Source organism: Sus scrofa, chromosome 7 (genome assembly GCF_000003025.6).
Source record: "Sus scrofa isolate TJ Tabasco breed Duroc chromosome 7, Sscrofa11.1, whole genome shotgun sequence".
NCBI lineage: Eukaryota > Metazoa > Chordata > Mammalia > Artiodactyla > Suidae > Sus > Sus scrofa.
In genome coordinates, this window is record NC_010449.5 from 4918165 (window position 1) to 4941662 (window position 23498).

A 23498-nucleotide genomic window follows, 5' to 3' on the forward strand; every position below is an offset into this window, starting at 1 on the left:
GGATCTGGTGGTGTCACTGCTCTGACTCAAGTTGCTGCTGTGGTGTAGGTTTGATTCCTGGCCCTGGAAACTTCCCCATTCCCCGGGCGCGGCCAAAAGAAAAAAAAAAAAAAAAAGAGGTAGACACATCCTGCAAAAATGCTTAAACTGAATCTGATCATAAGGAAAAGAAGTCTGACAAATCCAGAAAGAGGGACATGCAAGACAACCAACCAGCTGAGGGCCCTGACAAAATTCAATGACTTCATTTAAAAAGGAGGGTGGGGGAGGCTGTTCTAGATGAAAAGAGACAAGAACCAATTATAGCTCATGGGTCCAGAAAAATAGTAAGACGGCCATAAAAGGATTTGCGGGGGGGACAGTTGGGGAAATTTGAATATGAATATTAGATGTAACTACTGATTTTCTTAGATTTGGTCAAAAGAAATCCCGAGTCCCCCGCAGCCAGGAAGACTGGAGACCTCGCGGACATTGTTCGTGTAGGACAATGTCCTTATTCTTAGGAGATGCATACGGAGATATTTGGGAGTGAAGTATCTGCAACTTTCAAATAAGTTGGCAAAATTAGGGAGCTTGCGTGTATGGAGAGAGTGGGAGAGACCAGACGTAGCAATTAATGAGCTTGAGGACGACTATGCGAATGCTCTTTGTACTACTCTTTCAACTTTTCGGCAGATATAAGCCTTATCTCCCCCCACCCCCTTTTTTAGGGCCGCACCTGCAGCATATGTAAGTTCCCAGGCTAGGGGTTGAATCAGAGCTGCAGCTGCCGGTCTACACCACAGCCACAGCAACTCGCCAGACCCCTGCCCAGTCTGCGATCTACACCACAGGTCACCGGGAACGCCGGATCCTTAACCTAAGGAGTGAGGCCAGGGACCGAACCCCATCCTCATGGATACTAGTGTAATTCCTAACCCGCTGAGCCACAACAGGAACTCCATAAGCCTTTTTTTTAAGTTGGGGGGCGCCCACTCAGGGAAGGCCACGCACAAGCGCCTCCAGCAGTTGTGGCAAAAGCAGCAACGTCTGAACGCTGCGCCTTGGACCTCTCCGCCACCGTGAAAGCAGGAAAGTCTGGAAAGAGACCTCTCAGCAGGACAGCTCCCGCCTTTCCCGGAGGCCTTCCCGATTGGCGGTCCTAGTCACGTGGCGGAATGGCCCCGCCCACAACTCCCAGAGGCCCGCGCGCCAGCGGGCCTTCCGGGCGCTGCTTCCGTATTGGCGGGCGGCGGCCATGGAGGGCGATCCTCCGCCGGTGGAGGAACGGCGGCGGCTGCGGGAGGAGCTGAGCGAGTTCGTGGAGAGCTGTTGGCGGACGCTGGAGGAGGTGACGACGTCTCTGGGCTGGACCCTGGACCGGCTGGTCCCCGGAGAGGAGGAGGCGGCGGCAGAGGTAAGGCGCGGCGTCCTCTCGGGGGCCCTCAGGCGGGCGGAGGGCTCGCGTCTTCCTGGCTGCGGAGGCCTCGGGACCGGTCGGCAGCGCCGGAGGACCCCGCGACCCCGGGACGTTCGCACCCTCTTCCCCGGGCGGCGCGCCCCCGCGGAGCCTCGCCCTAGAGAAGCCGAGAAATCGCTGTGGGTGCGGAGTGGATGGTGGGGCCGGAGCGGAGTTGGAAAACAAGGGGGCGGGTACGGCGGTGGTCCGCTTTGTCGTTTGTCGCAGGCCTCGCAGTTGCACCAGATGGGCTGTCGGGAGAGCTTAAGAGTGCAGTTCCCCCTGCTTTGTCGTACGATGGTGCATGTCTGACGGCCGCTGCACCGATCCTTGGATTTTAAGGGGTACCACCAAGAGATGCTGCTAGCAGCTCTCCTGGCCATTGGGATTGCTTCGGGAAAAGACGTAGGCAGGTAGAGTAGCGTGAGCAGTCCTGATTTTTTTTTTTTTTTAATGGGGTGGGAAGAAGAGAAGTGCTCCAGTAGGTGAGGTTGTTGAGGGTTGAAGCATGGAGTGTAAAAAAAAAAAATCTTTCAGGAGTTGGACCTGGAAGGGATGGAAGGGGTGCAGAGGCTGTAAGCAGAGAGAGATGGAGGGAGTTACTTTTTTAACATGTACATACACTCACATGGAAGGTGGCAGAGGCCTGCAGAAGAGGATATAATGGTATAAGTATTTGTTTAAAAATTTTATACCTTTTTTCTTTGCATCTGTTTGATTTTTATAGGATGAAGTCGTGATATGTCCTTATGATTCCAACCATCACATGCCTAAGTCGTCTTTGGCAAAGCACATGGAATCTTGTAGATTAAGAAAACTGGGCTATACCAAAGAAGAAGAGGTACCATATATTTATTATGTATATGTCGTGTACTTCATGCATCAGTAAAGTCACAATTTTTGGAAGCTATAGTGTGAGGTTTTCTGACAAAATAGTAGTCAGTTGTGGGATACAGCGATACTTGCCTCATTTTGCAAATTATTGCCAGAAATGTTTAAATGATACTAATCTAGTGTTGGTTTAGGTCAAATCTTAAAATAGTCAATCATCTGATACTGAAGAACACTAAGTTTTTGTTTTTGTTTTTTAGGATAAAATGTATAATTCTGATTTTTTCTATGAGAATGCAAAGGTACCTTCAGTTACTTTGAGTAAGTATTAATGTGGTTCTAAAATATCTTTGTATATATATAGGTATTGATATTTCATTTTGTTGTTGTTGTTGTTGTTGTTGTTGTTGCTATTTCTTGGGCCGCTCCCACGGCATATGGAGGTTCCCAGGCTAGGGGTCGAATCGGAGCTGTAGCCACTGGCCTACGCCAGAGCCACAGCAACGCTGGATCCGAGCCGTGTCTGCAACCTACACCACAGCTCACGGCAACGCCGGATCCTTAACCCACTGAGCAAGACCAGGGATCGAACCTGCAACCTCATGGTTCCTAGTCGGATTCGTTAACCACTGCGCCACGACGGGAACTCCTGATATTTCATTTTTGAATTACCGAAAGAAGGGACTTCATAAGTAGGCTTATGCCTGATTAAGAAGGGTATTTCTTACCTTGACATTAGTTTACATTAACTTAAAGACCAGGCTTATATTGATAGACAATGAAAATCCTGCAAAGCTTTGTACAGTAGGATAGACACCTTCCTTCTTCGTTATAACAAAAAATCTGGGAGTTCCCATCGTGGCTCAGCAGTAACGAACCTGACTGGTATCCATGAGGATGTGGGTTCAATCCCTGGCCTCAATCAGTGGGTTAAGGATCTGGTGTTGCCATGAGCTGTGGTGTAGGTTGCAGACTCGGCTTGATCTGGCGTGGCTGTGGCTGTGGCTGGCAGCTACAGCTCTGATTCAACCCCTGGCCTGGGAACTTCCATAAGCTGCAGGTGTGGCTCTAAAAAGGCAAAAGAAAAATCTGGCCTCTCACACAGTTTGATGATAGAACAGAGGGTGGAGGTGTGTTGCAAGTGTTTACAGCACACACAGAGACTAAAATCTTGGGCTCTGGAATCAGGATGCCCTGATTTAACTAATTTTGTCACTAATAGATGTGTGACTTTCAGCAAGTTTGTTTGTTGCCTAAATTGCTTTTTTTTTTTTCTTTTTCTTCTTCAAGGGGCCGCATCTGCGGCATATGGAAGTTCCCAAGCCAGGGGTCGAGCCACAGCCACTGCAGAAGCAACGCCAAGTAGTTATGCTGCGAGGCACACGGGGTGGCCTAAGTTGCCTCTTAGAATGGTGGTGATGGTAACAGAACCCTGTGAGGATTGAATGCTGTAATACCTGGATTATGGTTAGAACAGTGCCTGGCGCTGAGCTGGGGTTCAAGTAGAGTTAGCTCTCTCGGGTGCTTCCTGCTGCATCCTTGATTATAGCGTTTGGGGAACTTCTGGAAGTCCCGTTAGGTACTGGGTTCTAGCTAGATCTGGAAGAATTCTGCAGCAGTGTGGGTGTTGACATTCTGGAAGGTTCTCAGTGTGCCCAAAGAGCTTGGATTAGAACCCAATTAAAATTTCTTGGTCGACCCTGATGATTCATGCTGTGTTTATGCATTTTTTTGAACAGATAAGGACTCACAGTACCAGATAATTAAACGAGCTAGAGCTGCAGTTGGAAAAGACGGTGATTGTTATAATCAGAGTAAGTGGCATCATAGTTTGAGCTATTAATTAAACAAACTCTTTTTCTCCCATAGCTCATGCTATTAGCTTTCAAGAAAAAAATCTTGGAAAAATAGTTACACAGGAACTGTTCGGGTTTTACATTTGGCATCAGACTAATGTACGTGGTGTCAGCTTCATTTGTTCGATGTATTTTGCTCAGACATACCAGAGTGTCACTAGGACACTGTTTCAGCAAAGGGTTCGTGCTTTGGAACTAGCTGATAGATGCGATTGCTTTCTAGAAAAATTTTTTAAAAATTAATGATATGTAGTAAATAAATCCCACTGAGTAGACTGTCTTACAGTGAGATTTCCTTTTTCTTGACAATTAGCCCAAAGGTAAACGTAAGAATGTTGAAAGGCAAAGTTAAAGGAAGGGCTTAGGCTAAAGTGATCAGTCTCCACAGCTGCCTGGCGGAGTAAAGGACAAACACAGTTTTACCTGTAATTCCAGAGGGTTTGCGGATGCCTGCATGCCCACCTTTGGAGCTGGGTTAAGTTTCTGCCTGGGACTTAATTCAGCAAGAACTAGGTTAGAATTGTTAAATATGAGCTTTTAGGAAATTGAAGGAAAACTTAATCCTTCAAGACCATAGAAGTAAACGGAGTTAATGGATTTCTGACCCAAGGTATAACATTCAGCCAAAGCATGACTGGCTCCTTTAGTGAGGATTTATCAGTGGTCTCCTTTGAGCCTCCCGAAGGAGCTCTCTCTGGACATTGTAGCTGGATTACACTCCCTGGCCCGGGACCACCACCCCTTCTCTCCCTTGTTGGGGCTCAGGGTCTTTGCCCGCTGCTCGCAGCCGGTGTCTGGGCCTGATTTCTCCCCCATTTGCACTGGCTTCCGAAGAAGGAAGGCTCTTACCCTTAGTCTGCATGCATTGGTTCCTTATAACAACCAGAAGCCTATTTCTTGTGTATATCCTGTTTTGAAGAGTCCCGTGTAGTACTTTTGTGCTAAATTCCAGGTGTTTTTCTTTGAGTGAGGGAGATGCTTGCCTCTCATCTTATTTGAGGACATTCCTGAGCTATGGTCAGTCAAGCCTTTTTTGGCCCCTGTTCAGATAATGAAACAAAAAGCAGAAGATTTTGTTTTTGTTATTTTGGAGGGGTTATTAGTTAAAGGGCTTTATTTGACCATAACTTTTTAGATTTACTGAATTTATTTTAGATTTGAAAGCGATCTTGGAGATCAGCTAATCCAGCTTTTTTCAGAGAAGGAAACAGATGCTGTGCAACAGAGATGATCAAATTATGGTGTATTGGAAAGTATCAGTACTTTTCTATTTTAAAAGTTTTCTCTGTTTTTGTAACTTTTTCACATATTTCATTTCTCTTTCACAACGAATTTGTGGTAGGCTGGACAGGTATTTTCCTTTCCAGATTAGGTGAGGAAATAGAGGCTTAGAGGAGTGAGTGAACGGTCCTTTGCTGTGTAATAGGAAAGCTGGTTTGAGAACCAAGTTCTGAGTTTGCAGATTGGCCCTTGAGTTTAGTTCTTTGTATAAAAGTGAAGAATTCTTTGAATGAATAGTTCCTTCAGTAGATAGTTAAGAGAACTTTCATTTGATTTTGAACTTTTGTACTATGTTCAATTAAGGGCCAATTGTTAAGAGTAACTTCTTAGATGACCTGTAATCCTCTTTCTAAGACTTTCACCTTGTGTGGAGTTCTGCAGTTTCTCACGAGAAATTATTTTCTGTGGCCCACCTATGTTTTATACGTTTAAAAATTTTTACCACAGGACAAACATCTCTTTAATATCGTCTCAGTGATGTTTACTTTGAAGGAACAATGATTTACACGAGCAGTTTTGCATTTTCCCACTTGCTTGATTGCTGTTTTGTTTGTTATGCACTAACTTGTCAGTTTTTTGGTGAGGTTCTATTCATGTTTTCATTTTATCAGTTGTATCGGGTCTAAACGCAAGGTATAGAATTCTCAGTCCGTTAATTTTTGTGAAAGCTTGAACAGCCATTGGATCCACTTATTTTCAGATGGAGTTCCTCTGGTTAATTTTATAACCAAGATAATAATTTCAGTCATAAACGATCATTTTATATTTAGTGGGTTTTGTCCCGTTACTATTAAAGATTCAGGTTGCTGTACTTCAGTTTCATGGCATATACTTGGGGACAGCCGTGATTTGAACATCTGGGTACCCTGTTCACAGACCCTAAAGAGACAGGATGCTGATTCTAGCCTGTTCTTACCGCTTGTGAGACTTGCGCCTCATTTCTTTATCTGGAAATTGACTCTATGAATTCTCCATAAAATTCTGAATTTGTATCTTGGAGACAAGTTAATATTTAATATTGTTGCGATTCATCATTTAATAGTATTATTTGTAATTCGTATTTAATATTGTACCTCACACATATAAGATGCCTGTGATGGCAAAAAGGACTGACACAAGGAGGAGAATGCAAGTTATTTAAAGGAGTAGATTAAATTTCACTCGGAGCTGATGAGAGTGCTCTCGCGGTGGATGGAAGCGGTGGCTGCACAGCAGCGTGAAGGTGCTGGTGCCACCGCTGTGCACCTGAGAAAGGGGTTGAACGGGAAACTTTGCTTGCGCTGCGTTTTGTGTTTAGGTGTAGCTGCTAGAGAGGGGGTCACAGATCCCAGAATCAGTATGATTGCAGCTCATTCAGCTCCACCTCTGAATCCTACAGAAACTGGTGTGTGAACGTTTACACTTTATGGAACAATGTCAGTGTATTTAAGGGTGTTTAGCTTTTTTTTTTTTTTTTTTTTTTCTGTCAGAATATCTGTGTTCTGAATGATTTGAATGCGGTTTGTTGTTTAACTTTTCCTGTACTTTTTCTTTTTCAGTAATGGGGGTGAGTATAAAGAGGAATTAGGAAGCTGAATGTACTCCTTATTTAAAGATATGCAGTATCCTTTTTGCAAATGATATCCTTTTAAAAGTGTCACTCAAGGGTCCAAACTTTCTTTATCACTGTCACTATGTTACAGTCTTGATTTGGAATTTTAGTTGAATTTCAAAGAATTGAAGTTTCACTCTTCACTACACAGAAATTTAAGGAAAGCAAGGAAAAACTCCAAGATGTCTTAAGGAGAAAATTATACTTTGTTTAAAAAGAACAGGCAAAGGTTTATGTGAAGCTTGTTGATAATACATTAGTGTTTTCTCTTCTTTGTATTTTTCTCCCAGCGTGTATACATAGCGTGTGTTCAAATCAATTAGGTTTATCAAAGCTAACTCATTTTTATGTTGTAAAATTTAAATGCTTTAACATCTGACTGCGTAAAAGGACTTTCCTAGTGTCTACCCGAATTAGAGTGGGGTGGATCGAAACGGGGGGAGCCCTTCTTCCCCCCTGATCCAGGAGCCTCCTGCTAGCAAAGTGGCCGTGTCCTGTCAGCCTGGGACTCAGACTCACCAAAGCTCCTGAATTTGTAGACAAATACAAAGTCATCTCTCTTTTTGTGTCTCATGCTGAAGTTCCTCGTACGCTCTTACTGGAATTTTTGTTTTGCCTCTGCCTAGGATGTCGGTGAGGTTAGACTTACCAAATATAAGCATCTGGAAAGTGCTACTGATTTTCTCTTGTTCTGTGAGCCTGAGTTACTACTTTAGGGTAGCCTAGCAAACATTAAAAGGATTCCTTTAGTAGCTCATGTTCTTTGTCTGCCCTGGAGAATAATGAAGTCTAGAAAGAATCGTTTTGAATTGCTTTATTTACAGTTACAGTAATTTTTTTACTTGAGAAAATTTAAATCTCAAAACAAATTTTCTTCAGTGTTTAATACATCATATCAAGGTATTGTATTTTCTTTTTTTCATTCATGAGCAGATTTTAGAAAGGGCCATGCCTGTGGGGGGTGGGGTACTGTCGCTAACTTTTCTCATTTAATTTGATGAAGCCAATGTGTTTCCTCTTAGGAAAATTAAAACAGCTTTAGTCTCAGTCTGTCTTTCTCTGCTCTGAGGAAGTTTGAGGTATCTGCTACTTAATTGTTTTCTGGTCCCTAGCTCCAAGCTATTGCACAAGGGGGATGTATTTTGAATATGGAACATCTAGTCTGATGTCTCTCATAAAAAATAGTTTTTGTGCATTTTTCATATTTCTGTATTTTATTTTTAAAGGGCCTGTAGTGTGTATTACCTATTCAAGGCATTTTCTTCGTGCCTTTACGGGGAAAAGCGTATAGATGAAGAAGCTTACTCTCTACTTGGCAGTGCAGGTGGCCTTATGAGCCGATTGTCCCGTGGCTGTTCCTGCCTGCCTTCTGGGGATCGGTCTTAACGCTGCTGGAGGGAATAGCAGACGTCCCTGCCACGTCCTTTTTGCGGGTGTGGCACTCAGGCTAGAGTTCGGTGCTGACACCGTCACTCACACTGATGGTTGTGGGTGTTTGGAGATGACCGTGAAAACCAGTTGCCGGTGGTGGTGCTCGTTAGTACGGCGCATGTTGGAAGGTCGTAGCGTAGATCTTCACACCGCAGAGCTTCATGTGTTGTTTATTCTTGTGATTTTATTTTTACTTTAGGGGTTTATTCTTCATTGCCTGTTGAAGTTCCTCTGAATCACAAACGGTTCGTTTGTGATCTAACCCAAGCCGATCGTCTTGCCCTCTACGACTTCGTGGTCGAGGAGACAAAGAAAAGGCGCTCCGATTCTCAAAGCATTGAAAATGACAGCGACCTCTTTGTGGACCTGGCCGCCAAAGTCAATCAAGGTTTGAGAGGAATATCACAGTTTTCTATTCCTGGTCATTCCGCCCTCTGAGTGTTAGTAAGATGATGTGTCGGGTCACTTTGGGTTGGAATAAGTTGGCCTTGTATCATCTTATATCCATATATATATTTTAAGATGGTGCTTGAAATTTTGTTTTCTGATTTTTACATTAAGCATCGCTTCCTTCTGTAAGAATGTTACTTACAGCTGGGCTGTTAATTTTTTGTATTTATTTATTTTTTTAATTGAAGTTGAGTTGATTTACAGTGTTGTGTGGACTGTTCCTTTAATCTCTGTACCTAAACCCTCAGGTTCAACTAAAGGCCAGAGGAAAGGAGTGATATAAAACACTCCCTTTTAGAGTTCCTGTCATGGCGCAGTGGTTAACGAATCCGACTAGGAACCATGAGGTTGTGGGTTCAATCCCTGGCCTTGCTCAGTGGGTTAAGGATCCTGCATTGCTGTGAGCTGTGGTGTAGGTCACAGACGTGGCTCGGATCCTGTGTTGCTGTGGCTGTGGTGTAGGCTGGTGGCTACGCCTCCGATTAGACCCCTGGCCTGGGAACCTCCATATACCGTGGGAGCGGGCCCTAGAAAAGGCAAAAAAAAAGACAAAAACAAAAAACAAAAACCAGTCCCTTTATATAATGTAGACTGTTTAGAACATTTTTGAGTGCTCCATTAAAGTACGTGGAGCTCTCAGATGACTGTCATGTTCCGTCCTGCTCATTCATAAGAATTTAAAATTTCTGGGCATGTAATAATTTTACTTTGTAATTTATTAGATAATAGTCGAAAAAGTCCAAAATCTTACCTTGAGATCCTGGCGGAAGTGCGAGATTATAAAAGAAGACGCCAGTCCTATAGAGCCAAGAACGTTCACATAACCAAGAAGTCGTATACTGAGGTGAGTTGTACATAATCTTAGCTTTGTTGAGCACAGAATTTCCCTTAGATAGTTGTCGTGGGTCCGTGGATTTCCGCAGTGCCCCAGGGGTGTTCTCAGAGCAGGTGGCTCCGAGGTGGCTCCATCACTTGCAGACCCGCCCTTTACCAGACAAGGGCTTTCTGTAAAGAGGTTGTGCGATCTGGAGTTCCCATCGTGGCTCAGTGGAAAGGAATCTGACTAGCATCCATGAGGACGCGGGTTTGATCCCTGGCCTCGCTCAGTGGGTTACGGATCTGGCGTTGCTGTGAGCTGTGGTGTGGGGCGCAGATGTGGATCAGATCCTGTGTGGCTGTGGCTGTGGTGTAGGCTGGCAGCTGCAGCTCTGATTCGACCCCTAGCCTGGAAACCTCCATGTGCCGCAGGTGTGGCCCTAAAAAGACAAAAAAGAAAAAAGCAGGTTGTGCAATCTTACAAAAACACTCCTTTTTGGAAAGTGATGTAATATCATGATGAGAGCATAGATTTTGGCTTTAGACAGATCTGGGCTTGAGTTTTGATTCTGCAGTTTATCATTGGCTATTTGACTTGGGCAAATTATTGGAGCTTTTTAAGATTCCCATTTTTTCTCTTTATGGGAATAAACAGACGTGACAGGGTTATCATGAGAAGTAGTGGAAGTAATGCTCACTGATGAAGAAATTGTTCAATAAATAGTTACCTTTTTTGGCAGAGATTTCGCTCTGCTTTTAATGTACTCAACTAAATATTTGGGCTTAAGAAATGTCTTGATATAAATTATTTATAAGCTGTATTATAAAATACTACGTTTATCATAAAATTTAAGTACATCACCCTCTTGATGTAGAGCTAGACGTATTTTCAGATTTCACTCAGTGGGTAGTTAGGGTTGTTGACTTTTGGTGCATGAATTCCCGTGTCCAGACTCTGAAATTTCTCCTTGCACCTCTGATTGTTCCCACGTGGTTTCCTTCTTCCTTTTATGATTTCAGAGACCTTCCACGGTCTGTCTTCATTTTACCAAGCGTTTTCTTTTGCTTTCGTCAAGCACGACGCTTAAACCGTGTCTGAGTACACATATTTATTGCTGCCTCGATGTCCTAATACATGTTGTTTCTCCATCTAGAGTGCCTTTTGTTTTGCAGGGTTTTTTTGTGGGTTTTTTTCCCTTGTCTTTTTAGGGCTGCACCCGCGGTGTGTGGAGGTGCCCAGGCAAGGGGTCGAATCGGAGCCGCAGTCGCCGGCCTGCGCCACAGCCGCAGGATCCAAGCTGCGCCTGCGACCTACCCCACAGCTCACGGCAGCGCCGGACCCTCAGCCCCCTGAGGGATCAAACCCGCATCCTCAGGATGCTAGTCGGGTTCGTTACTGCTGAGCCACGACGGGAACTCCTTGTTTTGAGGTTTTCCATCGCGATGCCCCCTGTTTTCATGAGGCGCCACTGACTCTGAGCCGCACTCCTGCTCAGGACCGCACAGCGTAGCACTTAACGTTAGGCTGTGTTTTTCACAAGGAAAGTGAGGGTTTCAGCTGCCCTCCCTCGGTAGCGGTCTGGGACCCCGGTGTCACCTTAGTGTTTCCTGCGGTCCCTCAGGTTCTTGGCGCTTCATCACCTGTTTCCTCATGTTCAAGTGTAAGTGTTGCTGCCGCGTGTTCTTTACAATTTTTCGGCTTTTTATTGTGGAAATAGTCAAACATACACTGAAGTGGATGGAATAGAGTAATGAACCCCTACATAAGCATCCCCCAGCTTTAACCCTTTTTTTTGTTTTTTGTTTTTTGCTTTTTTTTTGCTTTTTAGGGCCGCACCCACAGCATATGGTGGTTCCCAGGCTAGGGGTCTAATCAGAGCTACAGCTTCAGGCCTACACCACAGCCACAGCAACTCAGGATCTGAGCCGTGTCTGACCTACACCACAGCTCACGGCAACGTCAGATCCTTAACCCACTGAGCAAGGCCAGGGATTGAACCCGCAACCTCATGGTTCCTAGTCGGATTCGCTTCTGCTGCGCCACGACGGGAACTCCAACCATCATTAACACAGGATCTTTTTCTTCTCTTCATACCCCACTCACTCCCTGCCTCCTCCCACCCGACACTGCCTCTTCCCACCCCAACACTTGGTGATTTTGGAAACAGATCCCAGGTATCTTTCATCTGTAACAGCTTGTGTGTTTCTGAATCTTTAGTGGTTTATCTTGTCTCTGGTCATGGCTTTTTGAACATTTTATCCATTCCTAGCTTCATTCTTACCTATGTAAATTTTGTTTGCCCCAAACTAGAACCTGAACTTTGACCACTTTCGTAAGAATGTATCACATACTGTATTTCTTACACATACATAGCACACTGCTCTAGGGTAAGTAAAGAGAAGGGGCCCTCAGCCCCCCCCCCCAAGGAGCTTGTTCGAGTTGAACAGGTGAAACACACCTTTTAAGGTACAGATAGTGTAGGTGAGATCAAAACGTGTGAGGGGAGCAGCTGTTCTTTTTAAACGATAGGCTCGCTGTGGGCTCCCGGGGGAGACAGTGTTTGAGAGAAAGGCAGAAGCGGGGACCAGGAAACACGGTTCTCCACTCTTTTGCACGCGTGGGTCTGTGCCGGGGGTTCTGGAAACCACGTCCATGACACTGGGTCTTCACGGAGCTTGGGTAGAGCCGCTGGTCAGGGCGTCGTGCAGGCCTGCTCCGGAGGTGCTGGAGCTGGAATTGACTTCGCGAGTGTGTGACTCGTGTCCCCGCCCCGGCTCCGGCCTTGGCGTGTCCTAGATTTTCCGCAGGGGATTGTGGAGGAGGAGGGGGTGGTGGGTAGGGCTTTTCTGGGGGAAGGGCTGGTGTTGCTGGACAAGCACAGGGGTTCTCTGAGACCCGTGGGTGGTCCTGGGGGCCAGAACTTAGGGCTCTGGGGGACCTGGCCAGGCAAGGCCGGCCTCGCCCTGCCGCGTGTTGAAGTCGCGCAAGCCTTTGGGGCCCTGGAGAGGAGCCTGGATCTTGGTCCATTTCCCTCAGGAGCCCCTGGACTTTCCTCGAGGAGGGGGAAAGGAAAACACGTCGGACCCTAACATAGTGTGTGTCACGGCGGGCTCTCCTCGAGGCCAGATGGAAGCCTCAGGGTCGCCCTGCCACCCCCCAGACCAGCCTGTGCCTGATGCAGGGCAAATGGCCAAGGAAGAGCTTGTATGTGTTTCTTCCGGGGGGACTTGAGGTCTCATTGGGAACTTACTGTAAAGTGACCACAACGTTCCATTATCTGTCTGTCGCTTTGACCTGAGTGTGAGGTTTTTGGAAAAGTTTCATTTGTAAATAACACCTCGCAGACCTGTGGATAGCCCAGACCCCCGTCCTTCCCCCGATCGCCTGGGGGACTCTGGGGCCCCCTCGCCTGGCGGCTCCACGCTCCTCTTTCTGTGCCGTGTGGGGTCAGCGCTGTGCGTGGGCTCCTTTCGCCCACGTCCTTGGCACGTGTTCCTAAGAGCAGGGCCATCGTCCGCCCGGTCGCCGCCTGCCGCGGCCTCGTGCAGCGCCCGCCTGTCCGCCGCCGCCCGTGTCGCCGCGCTTGGGAACGAGCTCGGTGATGGGCCGCGGGGCTGCTTGCTGGCTTCCGCGGCCCACGTTGGGCTCAGCTCCCCTCTGACCCCGGGCTTCGCCCTCCGTCCTCAGGTGATTCGGGACGTGATCAGCGTGCACATGGAGGAGCTGGCCGGCCACTGGCAGGAGGAGCAGCAGCGGGCGGAGGACGCCGCCGAGAAGTACGTCCTCGCGCCCCGGGTCGCCCGGGATCGTTGCCCTGAATCTTAGCGCTTCCGAGAGCATCCGCGCCGCGGGAGGCCCGTGGTCCTTTGTCTCAGCCTTTCGAAGCCTTCCCAGAAGCTCCGGGTCTCGGCCTCCCCCTCCCACCCCCCCGCCCCGTCTGTGCGCGCAGGGTCGCGGCGGTGCTTTAGACGGACTGCCACGGGTCTGGGGTCGACTGTTGGGGTCGGGCAGGTCTGAGCGGGGCTGCTGACGAGGCTTCTCTCCGGCCCAGGGCCGAGGAGCGGCGCTCGGCGTCGGCAGACTCGCGGCAGTCGGGGGGCAGCTGCCTGGATGCTGAGGGCGCCCGGCGCAGGAGGGCCCGGAGCAGGAGCCCGCACAAGCGGAGGAGAAACAAGGACAAGGAGAAGGACGGGGACTCGAGGCGGAGGAAGGAGAGGTGAGTCCTCCGTTCCGGGCGGAAAGTCCACCGTCCTGCCGTGGGCGCCGCGGGGAGCAGACGGGCTGCTGTCGGGGCGAAGGAAGCGGGAGAGGCAGTAACCCCTGCGACTCCCGCCTTCGCCCGGCTTGGGTTCCGTAGCCCGGCTGCCGAGTCGGGCTTCTCGCTGCCTGATGGCCACGGGTTCCCCCTGCTTCTTAGGACTGAGGAAGGTGCTGTCCAGGCCGAAGGCTAATAACTGTGTGCTGAAGGCCCTCGCCTCGCTCCTTTTCCTCTCCTTCCAGCCGCCCTCCCTCTTTTTTTGTTGTTCTTCCTCTTGCTGATTCCTCAGAATAAGGATGTCCTAAAGCCAGAAGATCCACGCTTTAATGTGAGTCCGTTTTGCCCTGGGTACTAGTCTTGATAGAATTTGATAGCTGGAGCCATGCGAGGTAACACTCAGGTGAAGAATTTAAATCAGCAAAGGTGCGGCGTTCCCCTTGTGGCTCAGCAGTTAACAAACTAGCATCCATGAGGACGCAGGTTCAATCCCTGGCCTCGCTCAGTGGGCTAAGGATCCGGCGTTGCCGTGAACTGTGGTGTAGGTCACAGACGGGGTTCAGATCCTGCGTGGCTGTGGCTGTGGTGTAGGCTGGTGGCTACTACAGCTCCTATTTGACCCCTAGCCTGGGAACTCCATATGCTGTGGGTGCGGCCCTAAAAAACAAAAACACCAAAATTCGGCAAAGGTCTGCCTGGATCCCAGCTGCTGACTGGGCATCTCCTTGGATCTCAGATGCATCAGGTCTGAACCTGAGCTTGTCTTTTTCTCAGTCTGCCCTTCTCCCCAGCACCCCCGGCCTGGCTGCGGGATGAGCATCGTCTCTTCACGAAGCCGGAGAGGACGGAGCTGTGTGGAGGCTGCCTCTCACTCCTTACCTTCCTGTCGTGCAGTTGTCCTTCTCCGTGACGATACCTCACCTGCCCGTCCCCTCTGTCCTCAGTGCTGTCATCCGGAGGTGCCCTCCTCTCCCTAATTGTTGTGTCTCCAAGCCTGCCCCACTTGGACCCACCCCTCCCCTGCCGCTGGAGCGCATTTTCACCTCTTAAAACCCCTCGGTGGCAGAGTTGCCGTTCTTTAGAGTGGCTCTCGAGACCTCCCGGAGCCGAGCGCCTGCCCCCTGAGGTGCGCGGCCTCTGCTCTGGCCTCCGGGATAACTCACGGTGCCTCCTGCACTCTGTGCCCTGGCTCTCTCTCCCCACGACATGGTCTGCCTGGGTTTTGGGTTTTTTGGGTTTTTTTTTTTTTTTGCTTTTTAGGGCTGCACCAGAGACATGTGGAGGTTCCCAGGCTAGGGGTTGAATCAGAGCTGTAGCCGCCGGCCTACACCACAGCCACAGCAACGGCAGATCTGAGCTGCGTCTGCGACCTACACCACAGCTCACGGCAACGCCGGATCCTTAGCCCGCTGAGGGAGGCCAGGGATGGAACCCTCAACCTCATGGTTCCTCGTCGGATTCGTTTCCACTGTGCCAGCCTGGGTTTTTTAAAGCCTGCCGGGTGAACTCCTCATCCTTTAAAAGCCAGCTTAGTCGTTTCCTTGAAGCCTTTCCTACTCATTCACACAGAGCTGGTCTTTTCCATTCTGTCGCCATTCTACCCAGCACATGCTTTTTATTGAACTTAAGGTGTTTCTGTCCCTACTAGATGGAGCCTTTTGAAGGCAGGTCCGTGTCTTACCTGGTGTCATTTGCGCAGTGCTTGTCTAACGTGTCTCCAGGGACAGTGGTGGTCAGGAGTGAGTAAGGCTTATTGGCTTAGTCACTTTGCTCATCTTCCCATCATTCAGTCCATAGATTTAAGGCTCACTCTGATCTGGTCCTTCCCTCTCTCTCTCTCTCTCTTTTTTTTTTGCTTTTTAGGGCTGCACCTGCAGCATGTGGAAGTTCCCAGGCGAGGGGCTGAATCAGAGTTGTAGCTGCTGGCCTACACAGCTACAGCAACGTGGGATCCGAGCCGCATCTGTGACCTACACCACAGTTCGTGGCAATGCTGGATCGAGGCCAGGGATCGAACCCAAGTCCTCATGGATCCTAGTCAGATTCGCTTCCGCTGAGCCACAAAGGGAACTCCTAGTCTTTCTCTTACAGAAAGGAAATATTGGCTTAGTAATCCCTTTTGGGTCATCTAATGAATGATAATCTGTGATACTTCTGCTCGAGTTAACTCTTGATTAGCCCTCAGAAAATTGTGCTCTTTCTGGTTTGTAAGTGCTTCATGTCCCTGTCGACTTAAATACTTTAAATCGCTGCAAAATCTGAACATGAATCGTTTTCCCTTGCAGGCTAACCCGAGTGTTAGCGGTTAGTAGCAGAGCTGAGTAGGATGCTCTTAGAGGTTCCCCCCTGAGATGGAGCGAGTCGTGGGGTGTTGGGCTCGGACGCGGGATGAGATCAGACCTCTGAGTTCTTCCTGTGACTCTGGCATCCGGTCTGAATGCGTTCCCAGGGCATCAGTCACGCGTGTCTACTCAGAGTTGACTTAAAGCACAGTTAGAAGTCCCTTTTGCTTGTCCCTGTCTCAGTTTTGCCACATCGTTTTAATGATACCTTTTTAATATTTACTCTTAAAAAAATCCGAAACACGGTTCTAAATGCATGTTTTCACTTGTTCTGGTTTCTATCTGACATAAGTATATTACTGGTGAGTTGGTTTTTAAAGCTTTGATATTAAAATGCCCATCATTTATAGTAGTTTTTTTCACCCCTTTCATTTCAGGGACGGAGAAAGACATCATAGTCATAAAAGAAGAAAACAGAAAATGTAACGGAAGTATTTGTGCTTGTATTAATTATGCTTGTGCCACGGTAACCAATATGCTGATAATTTTATTATGATTGCTTTGAGCAGGAGAATGTGCTTATATGAACTGTTTAGTGCTGAGGTCATTATTTTTTCAGTAAATACATCGCAAACTGTAAATACATGATCATGCCCTAAAACTTTGTTTTTCCTTATGTTTTAATAGGTGATTGCCTCCTACTACTGATTTTGTTTCATTATTTTTGATTATTTATATATCAGAAAATTCTTTTTTTTTGGTCTTTTGTCTTTTTAGGGCCGCACCGACGGCATATGTAAGTTCCCTGGCTAGGGGTCTAATCGGAGCTGTTGCTGCCGGCCTATACCACACCACAGCCACGCACGATCCAAGCTGTGTCTTTGACCTACACCACAGCTCACGGCAATGCCGGATCCTTAACCCACTGAGCGAAGCCAGGTATTGAACCTGCAACCTCATGGTTCCTAGTTGGTTTCGTTTCTGCTGCGCCTTGACGGGAACTCCCAGAAAATTCTTTAATTGAAGTCAATACTTAAAACTATGTAAATAATACGTAAATGCGTTTTCATTGTAAAAAATGAAACCTTTCACTGATAAGATCAGGACCCCTCGGAGCACCCTTGGTGCTCCCTGTGGCCACCCCAGGTGTCCCTCCTACCTAGCACCCCACTGGTGACCTGTCGTAGGGAAAAATAACCTAGTTATCTGTCACAGGGGGAAAGGCCTGGCTAAATAAAATGTGGTGTAGTATATGATAGACTGCTTTATTGGATTTAAAGAAATAAACTTTATATAACATGGATGGATCTCAGAAATATGCTAAATGAAAATAGCAAGTTTCAGAAACATCCGTCCAAGTCGCATCTCTGCCCCAAACAATACGTCTTCCGTGGCTGTAGCTGTGTGTGAAGATGCTGGCAAAGGTTCAGAGGCGCTCTTCCCAAGCTACAGATGGAGAGATGAAGGGTGGGGGCCAAGACTGGGAGGGCGTCAGAAGAGCTTTCCCTTAATCCGCAGTATATTAATTTTTAAAACGTAAGGCGATGTATGTGTCACTTGTTAATTAAAAATATGTTGTTGTTTTTTATACGTCACTTTTATTGAGATGCTGTTTATATACAATAAAATGGTTTCATCGTCATCGTTGTCATCATTATTTTTGGCTGTGCCACAGCATGTGGACGTCGTCGTGCCCCGTCCTCCCCCCGACCCCCGGCCACACAGTGACGATGCCAGGTCCTTAGCCTGCTCAGCCACTAGGGAGCTCCAGAATTTGACTTCTTTAGAGGAGAAGTAGAACTTGGACCCAAGGAGACAAAATGATAGTTTTATTAAATTACGACCTTTAGCAAGAGTAGATATATTTCCCATAACTTTTTTGCCAGGTTAGAATGTGGCTGTTTACACAAGGCAGGTGGTTTTGTGGGGTTCATGAGAAAAGTCTCTGCCTCTTTGGAGACTTCATTTTATTAGAGGTGGTCACTGAGATTTTTAGGCAGGCTGTAGAGAGAGGGGAGTCTGAGCGGGGTAGGGCCATATGGGACTCTGTATCTTCCTCTCAGTTTTGCTGTGAACCTAAAACTGTTCCAAAAAAAGGGGGAAATGAAGTCTAAAAAATAGTAAAAGTGGCTTTGTTTGGCAGAGAAAAATTAAGATTTGGAATTTTCAAAACATTCTCGGAGGTCAGAGATTTCAGGGTAGTATGTAAACATCCATGGAACAATTTGCTAGGTTTTCCTGACTTCTTTTGGGAAACTGGTGAGTTGGCTTCTCTCCTGAACGGAACGGCCGCCCCTGCCTGGCCCTTCGGTCTCCGCGGAGACAGGTGACCAAGACCGTGCCCGGGAGCCTCTGCCTGGTGTGCGTGAGGAAAGGGGGTTGACGGAAGCAGAGTCCGACGCTTCCCCCCGAACAGGACAGACAAGCCTGCCGTGGAGGTGGTGGCGGCTCCTGGGAGGGCTGTGGATGTGTCACCCACGGCTCTTTTACCCGGGAGCTGCAGTGACAAGGTCAGAACTTCGCGTGTCCTCTCGGTTTGGCTAAGATTCTCCAGCTGTGGGAATGTTCCGAGGGCCATGTTGGAGCAACTCGGAGACACGGGTCTAGACTGCTTCCCACTCACCAGGCATTTGCGTGGGGTCTTAGGTCAGTTCCCTGGAGGCCCAGGACGTTGCGGGGAGCATCTGTGAAGGTGGGAGGGAAGCAGGACAGGCCTTCGCGGACCCTGGGGGGGTGGGGATTCTGGAACTGGGAGGTCTTGCTTGATACCCCCACACTGGCTGTTCAATGGATGCGAGCTCCCCTCCACCTCCGTGGGCTCTAACCTAGGGCAGGGGTGGCCCTGTGACCAAGGGCAGTTGGCTGCAGTGTCTCAGAGGGAAGCTGGCGTCAGGCACCCTCTTGGGGAAAAGCACCCAACTCTGAAGGGAGCCCTGGGTGGCACAGCGCAGGGAGCACCACGGTCTGTAATCTCATCCCCTCGCCAGCCTGTGGGCGGGGCCAGCTTGTCCATCCACCCCAACGGGAGAGATTGCGCAGCTCCGCCAGATCAGCTGCAAAGGATTCGGGTCTAATCCCACACCAAGACCCAGCCCCTAGGCACCGAGCCTCACTGCCAGCACCTGGGTGGTGGGTGCCGCTCCGGCAACCTGTGGTTTCCAGCCATAGTAAGGATTTTTCTATTGGAATGAAGAAAAAAAAAAAACCAGTAAGAATAGCATTTTCCAAAGGGGGGAATATGCTGAGGAGATGGCAAGGCTTTAACCCCTTGGCGTGGTGAGGGACCCGCACGCTAGTTTACCGCTTTAAAAACGTTCGCAATCTATACGTGGGTTTTATGGTTGCGCCAACATCCAGGGGAGGTTGGTTGAGAACATAGGCCTAGGCCCCATTGTAGAGATGAGAACACTGAGGCCTGGGGAGGTCGTATTTGCTTAGGAAAATAGCCAGAGGATGGACGTGTCTCACCCAGGTCTCGACCGCGTCCCTGGGACGGGCTGCCTGCGTGCCAGGGGCCTCAGCTTCCAGCGGGAGCAGGATTCAAGAGCGACCGGCAGTCAAGCGAGAGCGGGTTTATTTGGAGAGGCGCGCGCTCCGCAGAGTGTCGGCCACCTCAGAGGGCAGGAGGGGCCAGGGCATGGGGTTCGGAAGGCTGAGCAGCCTGGGGCCGTGGGGGTACTTCTCCTGGGCTGGGTGATTTCATAGGCTAACGAACCGGGAGAATGTTCTGACCCTTCGAGAAGGGCTGGGGATTTCCAGGAAGTGGGGCACTCCCCACTTTTTGGCCTTCTATGGTCACCCGCGAAGCCACTGGGGCGCTGGTGGGTGCGTCATTTAGCTACTGCGTCACAGGGCGTGTACGATGAGGCTGGAGGTCCCTTCCCCCGCACGTGGAATCTTCCACCATCCTGGACCTGGTAGCTCCCAGGTGGTTTTTGTGGTATCTTGCTCTGCCTAACGTCGTGTCATTCTTGTAGTGGTTGTGCCCTGTCCCCTCCTTCCCATCTCGGGGTCACGGAGGCGTGGTTTAAGGGCCAGAGGGACCTGCCACCTGACCCCGTGCTCTCGACATTTCCCAGAGGACACGTGCCTGAAGGCCAGGCCACTGTCCCCCTTGAACCTGAAGGAGTTAGATGGATCCCTTTCATTCTCTCATGAGTCTTAGAATCGTTCAGGGGAAGCAAGAAGGTAAACATTTCAGAGCATTTCTGAAATGTCTAGGGCTTTACTGGCTTAATCATTAAGAAGGAGCAGTGTAGGAAGGAGTTCCCATCACGGCTCAGCGGTTAGCAAACCTGACTAGCATCCCATGAGGGTGCGAGGTCAATCCCTGGCCTCACTCAGTGGGTTAAGGATCCATCGTTGCTGTGAGCTGTGGTGTAGGCCGCAGATGCTGCTCGGATCCCCAGTGGCTGTGGCTGTGAGGTAGGCTGGCAGCTGTAGTTCCGAGTAGAGCTCTAGCCTGGGAACCTCCATATGCTGCAGGTGTGGCTTTAAAAAAAAAAATAGTAGGAGCAGAAAAAACAGTTTTGCAGTGAATCTGCTGTGGGAGTAGCTATCTTAGGCGAAGAGAGCATTCTTTTATTGCTTTATTGAGGAATTTCACTGTCTCAGCTACTTTAAAACCCAACTACTTCAGAAAACCATCTGTGTTATTGCTGGGTAGGTAGCAGCAGGAGACATTCCTGTTTGGAGACAAAAGTCACCCAGGAGAACAGAAACAGGGTAGCCTTCCTCTTTCATTTGGTTCTTGCCTTTTTTTTTTTTTTTGTCTTTTTGTCTTTTTTAGGGCTGAACCCACGGCATATGGAGGTTCCCGGGCTAGGGGTCTAATCAGAGCTACAGCTGCCGGCCTACACCACAGCCATAGCAACGGCTTTCTTACTACTGGGTCTACACTAAGATGCATGACCCTGGATCTTTGTAATTTTGTCTTAATTCTTCAGCTCCTGGTTGAGGCAGAGGTGACAGTCCTCTGGCAGGTCAGTTCTGGGGTGTTCAGGGACTTCTTTCTTCTTTTGTGGATGCACCTGCAGCATATGGAAGTTCCAGGCTAGGCATAAAATCTGAGCCACAGCTGCAACCTATGCCACAGCTGTGGCAATTCTGGATCCGTTTGGTGCTGATTTTCAAAAGTTGGCCTGGGGAGTTCCCTTTGTGGCTCAGTGGAAACAAATCTGACTAGCATCCATGAGGACACAGGTTCCATTCCCGGCCTCCCTCAGTGGGTTAAGGATCCGGTGTTGCCGTGAGCTGTGGTGTAGGTCATAGACGAGGCTCGAATCTGGCGTTGCTATGACTGTGGTGTAGGCTGGCGGCTGTAGCTCTGATTCGACCCCTAGCCTGGGAACCTCCATATGCCGCAGGTGCGGCCCTAAAAAGACAAAAAGAAAAAAGAAAAAAAAAGGTTGGCCGTGGAACCTGTACTGGGTTGGCTGCATCAAGATCATGGGGAAATAGTGAAAAAATAGAGAGTTGGGGGCTCTGTCTCTGGAGACTCCAATTCACAATTCTGGGACAGAATCGAAGAATCTGTATCTTTAACATATTTCCCAGATAATGCTAAACTTACAAACTAACTGGATTTAGAAAGCACAGATAGACGACAAAAGTGAATTAAAGAGGGCAGTGCTGTTACCAAATTGGTCAGCTGGACCTGAGCCGGGGTCCTAGACCTGAGACAAGAGCTCTCAGCCAGGGAGGTTCTTTTTCCAATCAGATTCGTGCAGCTGATGATGACACCGACACCGGGACCGAGCCTGGAAGAGCAAAACTTGATTCAATGGCCGAGGAATTGGAGGAGCAGGAACTTGGTTCACAAATGGACATCTCACCCCAGTTCAGCTGGAGATTTGTGGTCATAAAGGAAAACGAGAAACAGGATCCTATCATAATTGTCGGCCACGACTCTTATGTGTTTTTGTTGGCATTTAATTAAAGTTGAGTGACTCAGCTGAATGTAACATTTTAGATAAATTCCACAATTTACTTTTTGTGTGTGTTTGTTTTTTCTAGGGCTGCACCCGCAGCATATAGAGGTTTCCAGGCTAGGGGTCAAATTGGAGCTGTAGCCACCAGCCTACACCACAGCCACAGCCATGTGGGATCTGAGCCTTGTCTGCGACCTACACCACAGCTCACAGCAACGCCGGATCCTTAACCCACTGATCGAGGCCAGGGTTTGAACCTGCAACCTCATGGATATTAGTCGGGTTTGTTAACCACTGAGCCACGACAGGAACTCCAAACTCCACCTTTTAAAAAGCATTGTCCACTAAGACTCATACAATGTGTGCTAGAATCTTGAGAGCCAGAGAAGGCTTTGGAGTTTCTCTGGTCATTTCTCGCCCCTCATTTACAGCTGAGGGAACTGAGATTGCCCAGGATGTGAGTCCGTCGGCCTGCTGACACGCAGCAATTTATTTTCTCCTGGTTCCTGGAGTTACAGTGGCAAAGTTGAGCAGTGGCAGCTGAGCCGCCCATGGCCTCCGAAATTACTATCTGCCGCTTTACAGAAAGTTTGCCTACCCCTGAGCACAAAGCCTGGGCTTTGTTTGTTGTCCTTTTGAAAAGAATGTTAAGTCATGTGTGTATTTTAAAACGAGTAAAGCACCCTCCAGCTTTGATTCTGACAACTTTCAGGACGTCCCAGTGCCAAGCAGTAGAATCCTATAACCTGGCTACGGATTTCTGCACATCACACTTGAGCCCCTACCTCGGAAGAGAATTCTGTCTGTACTTGGGATTCGATGGTCTGATTTTGCCATCTTGAAATTCCTTTTTTTTTTAATTTTTCTAGGGCTGAACCTGCGGCATATGGCGATTCCCAGGCTAGGGGTCGAATCGGAGCTATGCCACAGCCACAGCCACGCACGATCCAAGCCGTGTCTTCGACTTACACCACAGCTCACGGATCCTTAACCCACTGAGTGAGGCCAGGGATCGGACCGCAACCTCATGGTTCCTAGTCGGATTAGTTTCCGCTGCGCCAGGATGGGAACTGCCAGATCACCTATTTTTAAAATGTGTTTTCAAACAAGCAGGGAGGGCTGCTCTTCCGCTTAGAGGGCTGTACCATATTTGTGTAATGAAACATTCCTTAACCAAGAACGGCCATGGCTGGCTATTTTCGACGGTAGTGAGGTGGGTTTGTCGGAGGAGTCACCAGTCTCCTAACTACTTAAAAGCAGGCAAATCACCGGCAGAGTCGTAGGAGGCTTGATGCGGTTCTGCCTCCTGACTTCTCATCTCCCTGACCCAGCACGT

At 48.5% G+C, this 23498-nt stretch overlaps 1 protein-coding gene across 2 annotated transcripts; it reads left to right on the plus strand.

The window, feature by feature from the left end:
* On the plus strand, positions 1179–22195 carry SNRNP48 (small nuclear ribonucleoprotein U11/U12 subunit 48). Of its 2 annotated transcripts, XR_002346288.1 has the most exons (10): positions 1179–1396; positions 2166–2279; positions 2530–2590; positions 4009–4083; positions 6945–8816; positions 9601–9722; positions 13383–13471; positions 13747–13911; positions 16670–19440; positions 21952–22195. XR_002346288.1 is itself a non-coding variant. In XM_021100159.1 (9 exons), exons 1-9 carry the CDS (start codon positions 1238–1240, stop codon positions 16716–16718), a joined length of 1023 nt encoding a protein of 340 aa, XP_020955818.1. In that variant the 5' UTR covers positions 1185–1237; the 3' UTR covers positions 16719–17874. The 2 variants fall into 2 exon arrangements, 1 of the variants encoding a protein (XP_020955818.1); XM_021100159.1 differs by lacking the exon at positions 21952–22195 and having other exon boundaries at positions 1185–1396; positions 8628–8816; positions 16670–17874.